The sequence below is a fragment of the Protobothrops mucrosquamatus genome, unplaced genomic scaffold, assembly GCF_001527695.2.
Source record: "Protobothrops mucrosquamatus isolate PMUCROS unplaced genomic scaffold, P.Mucros_1.0 scaffold3663, whole genome shotgun sequence".
NCBI classification, from domain to species: domain Eukaryota; kingdom Metazoa; phylum Chordata; class Lepidosauria; order Squamata; family Viperidae; genus Protobothrops; species Protobothrops mucrosquamatus.
In genome coordinates, this window is record NW_015389622.1 from 23,775 (window position 1) to 39,121 (window position 15,347).

General features: G+C 34.9%; 1 protein-coding gene and 2 non-coding genes across 3 annotated transcripts in view; all 3 read right to left on the reverse strand.

Moving 5' to 3' along the window:
• WDR43 (WD repeat domain 43) overlaps positions 1 to 15,347 on the reverse strand; it is a 37,490-nt gene that overhangs the window by 19,773 nt on the left and 2,370 nt on the right. Inside the window, exons 2-7 of the mRNA XM_015827380.1 lie at positions 12,832 to 12,966; positions 12,236 to 12,354; positions 10,024 to 10,144; positions 7,318 to 7,457; positions 5,988 to 6,090; positions 3,655 to 3,719 (exon numbers count right to left, since the gene is read on the reverse strand). Coding sequence (XP_015682866.1) covers positions 3,655 to 3,719; positions 5,988 to 6,090; positions 7,318 to 7,457; positions 10,024 to 10,144; positions 12,236 to 12,354; positions 12,832 to 12,966 — 683 coding nt within the window. The remainder of the gene's footprint in view (positions 1 to 3,654; positions 3,720 to 5,987; positions 6,091 to 7,317; positions 7,458 to 10,023; positions 10,145 to 12,235; positions 12,355 to 12,831; positions 12,967 to 15,347) is intronic.
• LOC114923445 lies at positions 9,842 to 9,926 on the reverse strand. The gene has a single exon (XR_003810625.1). It is a non-coding gene; the product is annotated as a small nucleolar RNA SNORD53/SNORD92 (small nucleolar RNA).
• On the reverse strand, positions 10,853 to 10,930 carry LOC114923443. The gene has a single exon (XR_003810623.1). It is a non-coding gene; the product is annotated as a small nucleolar RNA SNORD53/SNORD92 (small nucleolar RNA).

Below are 15,347 nucleotides of genomic sequence, written 5' to 3' on the forward strand. Positions count from 1 at the left end.
TGCAAGGGCTTGCATGGTCGCCAGCGGCGGGGAGCGCGTCAGCGGCCCTTGGGGACCATGCAAGCCCTTGCAGTCGCTCCAGCCGAAGAAGCAAGCGGCTGGGAGGCCGCAGCGGCGCGGTTGGGAGGCCGCGGCGGCGCCTACCTCCTGCGCCCGTCAGCTGGCAAGCCCCGGACCTGCGCCCATCAGCTGGGAGGTCTGGAGACAGAGACGGCTGGCGTGGAGGGCGATGGGGAAGCGGTGGCTCGGCGGGCGGGGTCCTGCCTGCGCGCGAATGTCAGGCCCACCCGCCCCATCTGTAAAAGAAAATGTCTTCCGCCCAAGCATAACCTTTAAGGATTTTAAGGATCTTTGAGAGGGAGAAAGAAATAGAGGGAGAGAAAGAGGGAAAGAGAAATAGTATAGTACCGGTATGTGCGTCTTATGGTCAAGTGCGTCTTATAGAGCAAAAAATACGGTACATGTAGTTGTCCACTTACAACCAACTTAACAACTGAAGCGATTCAGTTAACAACTATAACAATGGGGCGAAATTCATTGCTGCTTAGCAATGAAAATTTTAGGCTCAATTATGGTCATAAGTCGAGGACTACCTATATATAAAATCAATACCCAAAATTATGGATCATCTAGAAATATGGTTTTATGAAAATCTAGAGATGGCACAAAACAGAGATCATTAATTCATTTTAATTTTGCCATTAAACCAGATTTTTAAAATTTTACCAGCTTTTAATTTACCTTCCAGTTATCTAAAGTGGTTTCAACTGTTGCACTAGAGAAGATCAATGTTGAAAAAATAAGATACATTTCTTACCTGTTCTTTGCTTTCTGATATTGTCAAGTCCATGTGGATTGGTTCATCTGTTACTGTGAAACTCATCACAGCATTCTTTTCTTTCCTGCCTGATCTCACCTGCCTTGAGGAAAGTAGGACACGTTTTAAAAAATGCAGATACATAAATAAAAAATTATTTTGGAGAGCAAAAGAACGTAAGTAATGCCCTGTTGGATTGGACTCCTAGCCAATGTAGTACAGCAGACTATTCCCAAAGTGTCCAACCAACTGCACAAAAAGCGCACTGATCAGGGTGGATAATAATCAATGATTTTTTAAAAAATTTAAAAAATCAGGTTTTTTTATTTATATCAGATTTTTTTATTGAATTTATTTTAATAAAATACTTTTGGAGTAAAAATCTATCCAAAGATAGTTTTCTATTTAAGATACATTAATAATTTAGTTCATTCAGCATGAAATGGAGCTTAGTTATGAAGCATAAGGCTGTATATTCTGCAATATTTACATTTTTGGTAAACTCATTCAATGAATCCAATCTCTGCAAGCTGAGATAACATGCACTGCATTGATGCATTCACACAATTTTACAATAACCATGATGATGATGATGAGGTAAATCATAAAACAAAGTTCAGGAATATTCCCCTATCCCATTGTTTTGCAAACCTATGTACAATACAAACTGCATGATTGTTTGAAGAGAAATGCATCTGTACCAGGCTCTAAGTGTGAGGAGGAAAGGCAAGCAGTAAAAATGAAAGTGACACCTTCTAAGCAGCTTATAAACCTTGTGATCTTTCTGCATATAGCTTGAAGTGCTTTATTCCTCCCTTGAAGAGCAAAATGGCAATAGGCCGTAAAAGAGACCCAGTTTGGGAACATTTTAATGAAGTTCCTCTACCTACGGGTAAAACAGGTATGCGTGCAAAATGCAAGCAATGCAACAAAGAGATGCAAGGCCTGGTGGCCCGAATGAAACAACATCATGAGAAGCGCTGTGATGAAAGGACCATGTTTGAAGAGGTAGGACCTTCAGGTTGGTAAACTGTTTTTATTTCACCATATTTTTTAGATTGCCATGAGGTATTGTTATGCTAAAGCAATAATATATATCTGCTATTGTTACTGCATGGCACTGCATTTTTACAGAATATTCGCAGAATAACCAAGAAATTCTCTTCTACAGTGATATGCAAGTCTGTGGGTTAATTTTATATTATACGTATGCACTGCAGTGATCCACAAACCTCATTTATATCATATTTTTATGTCTTACTTTGGGACTAAAGATTATTATCAAACAATGATTGTTAAAGAGTTTGAAAAAAATACATACCACACACTGAGTAACCGGTCATGCATTGCTCCAGATAAGAAATAGAGGCCTGTAATTCCATCAAACGGTTGATTTTCAGCTGGAGGCCACATTGTGATGAACTTAAGCACTGAAACTGCTGTAGCATGTCCTGTGAAATGCTGAAGAGGAAATGTCATTTAAACTGATCAGGAAGACATAGTGTTTAAAATGCATAGAAAAATCCAAAGTTGAGATTCTAAATCCTGACAAGAATATAGGGAATGAATTTAGCTTCAGAATAAAAAGCAGCATGGATAGAAGGGAACTCTTTTTAAATATAATCACAACTAGGAATTTAAGTTTTCTGTTGAGCTAAATAAAGAGTGATAATTGATAATTTATTTTCTACCACAAAAAATACAATTACTTCTGCTGGGCTGCAACAAGACTTTCGAACACTGATTTCCAGTAGACTCAGTCTTTATCACTCAATAATGTGATTTTTATTTATTTATTTATTTATTTATTTATTTAATCCCATTTATACCCCGCCCTTCTCCCGAGGGACTCAGGGCGGCTTACAGGTAAATAAAAACAGTACAATACAATAGATATCTCTAAAAGCCAAATTAAAATATATATTAAATAACCTGTATTAAGTTTAATATTATAAAATCCCTTTAAAATCCCTATAAAATCCNCCTTAATGGTTTCACTTACTATTATTATATATTTAATAACCACAGTTATTAGCTTGGGTACAAGCTTACATAAATTCAGTTAAGTAGGTACAATCTAATATTGTATGATGCAACAAGTTATATAAAGCATTTGTATGGGAACTTGGTTAAGATACACATACACACATATACATTTATACAAACACACACACACCTTGCTGAAAATTAGGCTAAGATCACATTGTAGCTAAGAAAATTCTTCAGATTTCATATCACTAACAACACTCTGAAAATCATAACTGGACCTGGAAACTAGAAGAACTCTACACAGGAATGTTAGAGGAACACTATGCTTACTCTTTTCTAATGTGTTAATAAAGTCTTTGGGCCAAAATGATAAATCTGTCAATTTACTAAATTCAAATAATCCAATTTTACGAGGTTTCATCCAGTTTCAGAGGAACTGTAATCTATTGAGAAAAAAGATGCCTTTTTTCTGTGCTCTGTTTTACTCCCCCCCCCCAAAAAAATAACCTGCTACAGCAAGTCGCGATGCGTCGGACACGACTTTGCAATTAACAACAACAACAGCGAGTCCAGAATTTCTGATACAGGTATGGGAAGGACACTTATTGAATGCAGTAGGAAAAGAAAGAAAAAAAGATGCTTATGTGAATGGAATTCCACACTTGATTTATAAAGAATGGAGCCCATAGGTCATTGCTTTAGCTTGGAAAATATTTAGATATACTAGTGAATGGTTATTATTACTGGGTAAATTTTATTACTATTGGAACTTGTCTCAGTAATTCTACAGGCTTGTTTCTTTTTAAAAACAGATTAAACATATGATTCTTTTTAAAATCCTAACTTACCCATTCAAAACTTGCTCAAATAAATGCAGCTGTCCATCCCTGCATACCACTGCTATCTTCACTGGCTGGAAAAAACAAATCACCATCAAGTTAAAATATGCCATAATCCAGTTTATCCAACTTTAAGTAACCATTTATCTTAAACAGAATGAGATTTAAAATAAATCAGCTTAAATATATGATTACTGATTTCAATCAAAATTTCCCCTTTTAAAATACATAGACATGGAAACCTTTGTCAAACCCTGAAACAGCTGAGTATTTTCATTTTCAGTAACAACTTCATGCAATCTAACATTGCAATCTAAACTAACACTAGGTTCTTCAATGCAATACTTGTAGCTATCAACACAGATACCTCTCTTGGGTCCAGGAGATTCTCCATCTCACAACATTAAAATAAATGGGAAATTTTTCCTATTGCAAAGCCAACCTTCAGCATTATCTAGTTCAGGGGTGGGAAACCCTGGCTCTTTTACGACTTATGGACTTCAACTCCCAGAATTCCTGAGCTAGTGGCTCAGGAATTCTGGGAGTTGAATTCCACAAGTCGTAAAAGAGCCAGGGTTCCCCACCCCTGAACTAGTTCCATGAATGCCACTGGCACACATCCTCCCCGGCATTTTTCAAAATTTCTGACTGGAGCTCTGTTTGGGACTAGAGAAAGAAGCTGGCACTGTTGCATCTTTCAGGATGAGGTGGAAGATGCCTCCTTCTACTTAATGGTGCTATGGAAGTGGCCACGCCCACTGGAATGTTTGAGCCCAGCAGTTTAAAAGAAGTGGTTTCTACATATTGTTTTACTTAAGATACTGCATCTTAAATCTGACTAAACTACAACATATACCTGATAATATATGCAATTAAAACATGCACCGATTTAAATAGTAAAATTTGGTTGGTATAGCAGCCTCCAAGGTACTTGCAATTTTAGCTCCTTTTAGTTATACAGGCTTGAACAGCAGCAAATAATTTTATGAAGTATTAACAAAATGACAAGACAATCAATATTATATATCTCAGTTGTGGAATGAAAAATGTGAATATTCCATTTTGGAGAATCAATGGATTGTCATATTTTAAAAAATGTGTAATATACTTTACAATTTAAAAATGAACATCATTAATCATGGCAGTTTTTGTGTTTACTGGCCCCACAAATAATGTTTAAAAAATGCAAAACTGATTTTTATGCTAGCAATGTAAGAAATTTGAAGATTTTTTAACTCATATAATTTGGATTTGTTTCTATAGTAATTTTGCATTTGTTTCCCATTTCTACAAATAATAATACAATTTTGGGGAAAAATAGCATACAGTACTTGAGGATATCGATGTGATGCGATATTCCTAAAATACGGAATTTGCTATGTACTCCTGATTTAATTATAGGTTCAAGTACTTTTCTTTATGAATCATTTCAATGGAAGTACCAGTTTAGATGGATATATGTAAAGCTAAGTAAAGAATTTTTATAGCTACAAATTCTTTGGGCAACTCTTGGTTAACTTCCTTTTCATTCTTCCTGGCATTATTCAAATTTTGGACAATGTACATAAGAAAACAGAAATAAACCATTATTCCCTTTCAGACATAAAAAGCCAGAATGTATAAACTAACTGTGATTGTGCAGCATTTATTTAAAAAAGGGACTATGGATTCTTTTCTTGGATGATTTACTTATCACACCAAGCCAGGAAGTCACAAACCATATTGCCATGACATTATGTGTGATCTAAATCACTGTATTTGAGAAAGATAAATTCATCCTTTTCATTTGCACCATTTTCAAATTTTTATTTAAAAAAATTAAATAAATTTGAAAAATAAAGTAAAAAATAAAAACAAACGTATATAAAAACAAAAGAGAAAGCAAAAGATAAGGTATAGATATTATTTGTACTGAACTTTAAATTGAATATACTGATTAACATGGAAGAAATCATTAACAGAGAACTATAAACAGAAACCAATTACATGTAGTTGTCCACTTACAACCAGCTTAACAACTGAAGCGATTCAGTTAACAACTATAACAATGGGGCGAAATTCATTGCTGCTTAGCAATGAAAATTTTAGGCTCAATTATGGTCATAAGTCGAGGACTACCTATATATAAAATCAATACCAAAAATTATGGATCATCTAGAAATATGGTTTTATGAAAATCTAGAGATGGCACAAAACAGAGATCATTCATTCATTTTAATTTTGCCATTAAACCAGATTTTTAACATTTTACCAGCTTTTAATTTACCTTCCAGTTATCTAAAGTGGTTTCAACTGTTGCACTAGAGAAGATCAATGTTGAAAAAATAAGATACATTTCTTACCTGTTCTTTGCTTTCTGATATTGTCAAGTCCATGTGGATTGGTTCATCTGTTACTGTGAAACTCATTACAGCATTCTTTTCTTTCCTGCCTGATCTCACCTGCCTTGAGGAAAGTAGGACACGTTTTAAAAAATGCAAATACATAACAAAAAAATTATTTTGGAGAGCAAAAGAACGTAAGTAATGCCCTGTTGGATTGGACTTCGAGCCAATCTAGTACAGCAGACTATTCCCAAAGTGTCCAACCAACTGCACAAAAAGCGCACTGATCAGGGTGGATAATAATCGATGATTTTTAAAAAAAATTAAAAAAATCAGGTTTTTTTATTTAAATCAGATTTTTTTTATTGAATTTATTTTACTAAAATACTTTTGGACTAAAAATCTATCCAAAGATAGTTTTCTATTTAAGATACATTAATAATTTAGTTCATTTAGCATGAAATGGAGCTTAGTTATGAAGCATGAGGCTGTATATTCTGTAATATTTACATTTTTGGTAAACTCATTTAATGAATCCAATCTCTGCAAGCTGAGATAACATGCACTGCATTGATGCATTCACACAATTTCACAATAACCATGATGGTGATGATGATGATGATGAGGTAAATCATAAAACAAAGTTCAGGAATATTCCCCTATCCCATTAGTTTTGCAAATCTATGTACAATACAAGCTGCATGATTGTTTGAAGAGAAATGCATCTGTACCAGGCTCTAAGTGTGAGGAGGAAAGGCAAGCAGTAAAAATGAAAGTGACACCTTCTAAGCAGCTTATAAACCTTGTGATCTTTCTGCATATAGCTTGAAGTGCTTTATTCCTCCCTTGAAGAGCAAAATGGCAATAGACCGTAAAAGAGACCCAGTTTGGGAACATTTTAATGAAGTTCCTCTACCTACGGGTAAAACAGGTATGCGTGCAAAATGCAAGCAATGCAACAAAGAGATGCAAGGCCTGGTGGCGCGAATGAAACAACATCACAAGCGCTGTGATGAAAGGACCATGTTTGAAGAGGTAGGACCTTCAGGTTGGTAAACTGTTTTTATTTCACCATATTTTTTAGATTGCCATGAGGTATTGTTATGCTAAAGCAATAATATATATCTGCTATTGTTACTGCATGGCACTGCATTTTTACAGAATATTCGCAGAATAACCGAGAAATTCTCTTCTACAATGTTATGCAAGTCTGTGGGTTAATTTTATATTATACGTATGCACTGCAGTGATCCACAAACCTCATTTATATCATATTTTTATGTCTTACTTTGGGACTAAAGATTATTATCAAACAATGATTGTTAAAGAGTTTGAAAAAAATACATACCACACACTGAGTAACCGGTCATGCATTGCTCCAGATAAGAAATAGAGGCCTGTAATTCCATCAAACGGTTGATTTTCAGCTGGAGGCCACATTGTGATGAACTTAAGCACTGAAACTGCTGTAGCATGTCCTGTGAAATGCTGAAGAAGAAATGTCATTTAAACTGATCAGGAAGACATAGTGTTTAAAATGCATAGAAAAATCCAAAGTTGAGATTCTATATCCTGACAAGAATATAAGGAATGAATTTAGCTTCAGAATAAAAAGTAGCATGGATGGAAGGGAACTCTTTTTAAATATAATCACAACCAGGAATTTAAGTTTTCTGTTGAGCTAAATGAAGAGTGAAATTGATAATTTATTTTCTACCGCAAAAAAATGCAATTACTTCTGCTGGGCTGCAACAAGACTTTCGAACACTGATTTCCAGTCTTTATCACTCAATAATGTGATAAATTGATTCTACCAATTATTCTTTCAGATTTCCATGGAAGATAACATTAAACAGGATTTGGGTTTAAAAATCAACCAAATGTTTCAAAATAACAAGAAACTGGCAAACACTTGTACCCCATGCTATGGTATATGCAGAGAGCACTACAGTAGTGGCCAAAATTTTGGAAACCTTTTGGGAAAAGTGTACATTTGAGGTTTGATGGCTAATAACACCATTTTTGGGGAGTAGTACCATAAAATTATCTATCAATGGAAAGATAATTTAATCAAGAATGTAATGCAATAACTTTTATGAAGGATTTGCTATTAGAACATCAGTTATAAAGAAGAAAAGTGAAACACGTAGAAAAAAACAAGATATACAAAAATTATCACCATAGAAAAAATGATAATATAAAAATTATCACCATATCAGTTAACACTTAGTTGTGTAACCTTTAGCATGAATGACGGCCTTACAACGTCTTCCCATGGAGTGAACCAAGTCCTTTAGTTCTGCAGCTGTTATAATGTGCAACCAAGATTGAATGATTGCTTCTATTAACTGGGTTTTATTGCCGGGTTGCTTCTGACTAACAAGTTTCTTTAGTCGGCTCCATAGATTTTCAACTGGGTTAAGGTCTGGGCTATTCCCAGGCCATTCCAGCAGTGGAATATGATTATCTTGAAACCACTTTTTGCACACAGCAGCAACATGACATAGAGCTGAATCCTGTTGAAATATAAACACTTCATTGTCTTGGAAAAGATCATGTGCGGAAGGCTTTAATTTGGGCTCAAGTATTTCATTAATGTATTTTTGGCCATTTATATTCCCATTAATGACACAAATTCTGCCCATACCTTTTGATGTCATACAACCCCAGATCATAATACTGACTGGGTGTTTCACGGTACATGTAATGCAATCAGGATGCAAATCTTCTCCGATTCTTCTCCTTACATATTTTATGCCATCACTACGAAACAGGGAGATCTTGGTCTCATCACTCCAAATAGCACTGTCCCATTGTTCCTCTGTCCAGGTAACACAGGTTTTAGCCCAGTTTAGTCTTTTCAACCTTTGTTTGAGAGATAAAAGTGGCTTTTTTCATGGAATTCTAGATTTTAGGCCAAATTCCTAAAGTCTGCGCCGAACAGTCCTTGCACTCAACTTCACATTGCATTGCACCATTTCATCTTGTATATACCCAGATGATTTTCTTCTGTCACATAGGCACAGTCTCTTAATTCTTCTATCATCACTTGCTGTTGTGCATCTTTTCCTGCCTTTACCAGTGTCGTTTTGTAGTGACTGAGTCTCCTTATACCTCTTCAAAAACTTAGAAATGCCACCTTTGGTTAAGTTTCCACCAATTTTTCTTCTAATTTCTTTATAATTGTAGACTTGTTCACTTAATAATACTATTTTACATCGCTTTCTGGGCAACCAGTCAACTCTTTGCACCATTACATTATGTTTTACAAGCTCACTAAATGAAAGAACATATAAAAACCCAACCAACTTGATAGCGATCGCATAACACACTGACAAATGTCCTCCTCTCAGCTTCAATACATGACATCAATAACTGAATCCTACTGTGATCTGATTGGCTCATTGCCAAAACAAGATGACACCTGATTGGCTCTCTAAACACTCATGCTCATTGGCTACAATCAGATGAAGGAAAGCTACCTGATATCAACCTAAGCAAGTTGTGTTTCCTTTTTCTGGTTATTTGGCTATAACATTTCACAGAATACAGATAATTGAACAAACTTTGTTGCATTACATTCTTGATATATAATTTTATGGTACTCCAAAAAAAGTGGTGTTATTAACCATCAAACCTCAAATGTACACTTTTCCCAAAAGGTTTCCACAATTTTGGCCACTACTGTATATTCATAGTTAACATAAAATACTGTAATGGTAAAAATAATTATCTTTTCCAAAGTAGTGGGTTCAAGAATTAGTAATTCTTTCATAATTAACAAACACCAAGCCATGTATCATTCCTGTGATATATACAGCAATAGTATTTCCAGGAACTCAGATTAAGGTTGTCAAGTACTGCTGTGGGCAGTGCTCAGACACAGCCAAGGAATTTCATGTCCTCATTCAACTGTCAGCCAACTGAAACCACATTTTAAAGGTATCATCACAGCAAACTGACCAGCAGTCTCCAACTATGCTAATATTATGAAATAAAGCAATTCATTAAGGAGTTAAGATCATTTAGGTTCACTGTGTCTCTGAATACTTACTCTATAGACTTCTTTGGTCTCCAAGTCCCACAGTTTGATAGTTCGACCTGCTGAAAGTAGTACTTTTCCATCTGGACTGATGCACAATGAGCTCACACTGCTGTTATCTCCTTTCCATTTACTAAGGAATTTAAGAAAAATAAATTGAAAATTACTGTAATAAAGACTTGTTTAACAAAGCTAAAAGAAATAATATATAAATATATATCTGTAAGTTGGAAAATAGCACTTGAATGTCTTAAATCACTGAGACTTTGATTTAGAATCTAAACCCAAAATATTCCTTGAATTGGCAACTTCTGAGCAGCCAGAAAAAATCAACCAAAGAGTGAAGGTACGTGTTAAGCTGCTTTTCCATGACATTTCGATAAGAAGGACATTTATAATTTTGGCAGCATGTACACAATATCACTGTTTTAGAAATTATGCTTATTCACAAAATTACTCTTACAAACACCCACTCCATTTAACTAAAGGTGATAGTCTTCTCAATGAGAACTTTGTAGGGCCTTAAGACATTTCTGAAAATACATGGAATACCAAAGTCTGTTAATTGGATTCCTAACACCTACAGTAGATTCCTATTTAACATTTTAATTCACTTTGTGTTATAGTGACCAGAGAGGTTTCAAACCAGAGAGGTTTGAAAAATATTATGTCTACTTTCACTACATTTAAAAGATATTCTGTCCAACCAACTCTTATTTTAACATTTGAGAAATTAAAGAAAAATGTGTGTAATTCTGGACTTTCCCAACTGTGTACTTACCATGCTATTTGATAACCTTTAACTCGTACTCAAGTTATTAAATGTTGACTTGAAGACAGCCTGCTCAGACAGCCAAGAGAAAGTTATCCTCACTAGGTATCAGAAGTGAATGAAACCAATTGGATATCATCACAGCAGGTTATTTGTTTTTTAATTGAAAGTACTTGAAGACTGCACTTTTGAAATTAATAAATGAAATAGGCCAGTTTGTTTATGCAATTTTTTTGTTTACTGTTTTATTCCTCATATGTAACCAGTAGTTTGAAGAATAGTTTCTTTACAATTTCCTCCCTTTACTGTTTACAAAAAGTAAAGATCATAAATAGATGAGGTTTATATACCTAACAATGGGTTCAAGTTTTAGTCCTGGATTTTACATTACATCTCAAAAAGATGTTATCTGCAATGTGGCTTTCGTCTCTTGCAACTTTAAGGTAGTTTTCCCTTACAAGGTAAACTATGAGCAAATATTTATTACACCTTGATTTAAAAGTCAAGCATTAGATATATTCATGAAGCTCACAAGATGATATTTGCATAATCATTATATTATATTATTATATTATTATATTATATTATATTATATTATATTATATTATATTATATTATATTATATTATATTATATTATATTATATTATATTATATTATATTATATTATATTATATTATATTATATTATTATAATGCTAGCTGTTAGTTAATTGTTAGTTTAATTGGATGAAAACATCTAAATTTAAATAAAGGAATTGGGCTGCTGAATAAAAATTAAGTTAGGATTCAAGCACTTTAAATGACAAAGCAATCAAGTTTTACTAATTCAGAAACATCTATGTATATGGGATTAATCACAATGAATGGATATTTCTCTGAAAATGGAACTATATAGGAATTTCCTTTGGTGGTGGAAAATATCATGAATTATTTCTTTCCTGATTTAGTTTATTTCAACAATTCTGAGGGACTACAGTACCTGTCTCCTGTAATATACGCTGATCCCGTTTATCCAACCGAGTTGGCATGCTTCAGGGTTTTCAATTAAGCTTTACCACCTGATGGGACTTAGGAAGCAGGTTTTCTCTGTCACAATGCCTGCCTCTATAACCGCATCCCCCCGCCCCAAATTTTGTACTACCCCTAACCTGGCCTTGTTCAAATGAGCCCTTAAAACCTAGGCCTTGGGTTAGACTGAGAGGCAGTCTCTTAATGGGATTGCTATATGTTTGAGACAGTGTTTCTTAATAATGTCCGTAATGTTATTTTCTGATTGTTTTTGTAAATTTAGTTTTAATATTATTTATAAGCAAATAATATTCATTTTAATGTTTGGAGATGAAAAAACATCTTACCCATTCTTTACATTACATTACTCAATTCCACCTAAGCTAAACTGATCTGATAGCAAAACAGAAATTCCGAGACACTTATATGTTCGGCCAGACTCACCACTTCACTTTACATGTCTGCCCATTCCATTCCACAATATGTTTGTCATCTGAACAGCTATATAAACAACCATTGTCCTGATGCCACCGTATGCAGTTTATTTTACTGTCATGCCCATTCTAGGTAAAAAGAAAAGTTATCAGCAAGTATCGTGATACTTTCATCAAACCAGTTGTAGCCAAAATGCTTTACAGGTAGTCCTCGACTTACAACCATCTTTAAATCCCCTAAAATTGCCCTCCAAAACTAGCCCATTTTTACCACATAGGTAGGTTTTAAGAGGCAAAGTCACCATCTTTAGATGCTTTATTTCTGAAAGCACCAATTTTACATCTTACGTCTCCTAACTCCAGACAGAAAAATATCTTTAAATATCTTTTTTACATTGTAATACTCCTAGCACATTGGGAGGACTATAAAACTGAAATAGGTAGCTTCAACCACTTTGCTAGTGTTACCATCACTCTGTAACGTCAGACAGATTAAAAAAAAATCACACTATCTCCAGACTGAAAGAATATTGCACACCTCAGCTTTACTTTAACAACTTTAAGTCAAATACCTCTTAACAGAAAAATGCTATATGTCATACTTACTAGTTTACTCTGTAGTTCTCCTTTCACTGTGCTGTATAATAAAATACCGCCAACAGCAGTACCAATAGCCAAAAGATCTAACTGTTCAGCTGTTTCTACAACTTCAGATTTCCTCTTCTTTCTTTGAGGACCTTCCTGTAAAAGAGTTAAAATAGTCTGGATATTAAATAAGAATTTTACAAAAGTATATTCAAAATTGTCAGGAGCATAAACATAGAATCCTCGTGCCTTTGTATACTTTGAAAAGAGTGCTGAATTGCTCTATCAACATGATCCAAGCTCAAACCTAACAGTCATCTTTATCTTGTTAAAATCCAGCTAATATAAAGAACCTTCAATTCTGCTGAGCAAACATGAACATTCATCATGCATGATCAGTGACCATAAACACTGATTTAATATGATATAATAGCCTTCTTATTAATAGTACTTAGGCACAGTTCAAAATACTCAAATTGTTTTTTTCCAACTAAGGTGCCTTGCTTTAGTAATAGTAACAACCTATTTCTGCAACAATAGCTGTCTAATGAGTTATTAGAAAACTTCCTTTTTCTTCCTCTATATCTAATTGAATCATCACTTCTCTTTCGGAACCTATTAATTCTCCAAGTGTATCTTTTGTAGACAGTGCTTCCTCCTGCTACTGTTCACCATAGGTCTACAAGGCCCCTTTATTTCCATCTCCCTCTGCATTGATCACTGCAAATATATTTATCATCTCCTATATGTCTCAAATTAAAATTACTTCTATCTCTGACTTGCAGTTCCAACTCTTGAGCTCCTATATAGTTTACTATACATTTGGAAATAAAAACTATGGAAAACACAAGAATTATACTTTGTAATTTCTCCAAAAAACCCCTACAATATCTGATTTCAAAGATCTTAGATCAACATGTATAAAACTTCATATGCATTGCTTCAAACATACCAACGCTTCAAATCTCATTCAAAACTTTACCTCTAAGCTAAAAGGCATAACAACATGAATCTGTTTCAAACGTATCTCCCAAATTCAGTTTGACTGTTACAAACATAATTCAGGGTCTCCTGATTCCACATCTTGCTCATTTCGATGGCTTCTCTATTTTAGTTTACCTCCATATCAAAACTGGAAACCACAACTTGAAATAAATTTTCAATTCTGATTTTAAATAATGCCCAAAATGTTGTTTCACAACCATAGGTAGACCCTATGATCTCTTCCTCAAGGATGGCCGGTTGTACTTCTACTTCTCTTTCCTCATGGTCCAGAGTGAAGGCCTCTTTGCTACCTGTGTATAGCTCTTCAGTATATTTTTGCCATCTGTTCTTGATGCCTTGTTGGTACAACAGTTCTTTCCCTTGCTTGTTTTTAATTATGCTTTTATGGGCAATAAATGGTGCTCGTATCTTTTTGACTTGCATTTAGTCTTTTATTTCATCCCATTTGCCTGCCGCCTTGGTTGGTTTTCTTTGCTTTCTCTTGATGGTTTTATTTGGGAGTCACTTGCACTTCTTCTCTGGCTTCTTGTATGGTATGTGTTCTTGTGCAATTCCAATAATGGTCGATTGAATTTCCTGCCACAGTTCATCAGGTGTCTTCTCAACAGTGTCCAATAGATCAAACCTACTTTTCACCTCAATTGTATACGTAGTAGAGATTTTGGAGACATCAAACTTCTTTGGAGGCACTGCCTTTTTGATGCTGCATAATTTGACTTTAATCTTTGCCATCGACAGCTAATTTGAACCGCAATCAGCACTTGAATTATGGTGAAGTCCATTTGGTGAGGTCCAAGTACTTAAGTGGCGATTGTGCTGTTTGAACCATGTATTCATGATCCCAAATTTGACAATTCTTTCACCTAGTCCAAAACAACCAGTGATGCCTGTGTCCATTTGTTTGCCAATTTTTGCATTAAAGTCACCCAGGATATAAACAATGTCTTTTGGGGGCACTTGTTTCGTAGTTTCTAGACCATGGCATAAAAGCCGTTTCAAGCTCTGCTGCAGCAGTGGTTGGGACATAGATTTGGACAACTGTGAAGTTGAGGGGCTCAGCACAAATTCTGATGGTCATAATTCTGTTACTGACAGCTGAGATGCTTTTCACTGCTCTAGCAAATCTTCTACTTGCAATGCCTCTCCATTTGTTTTCCTGATATCATGTCCTGAATGACAGTACAGTACTCAGACTGGAAAAAGCCAATGTCTGACCAGTGTAGCTCACTAACACCAAGGAGATCAATTTCCAATCTGATCATTTCACATTTGACAACATCTAATTTACTGACTCACTCCTTTGATGTTCCACGTGGCTATCCAATGTATCTCTGTACAATGCAGACATGTTTCTGCACTGGCTGCCTCAGCAACTGGGATTCCTCTTCTCTATCTAGATGTTTGACACCCTTTCCATAGAATTTTCTTGGTCTTTCTCCATTAAAATGATACATTTTACAGCATATCCTAGTTTTGATAGCTGTAAGTACAATCCAACAGTAAATGGAGGGCAACATATTAACTATTTGAGA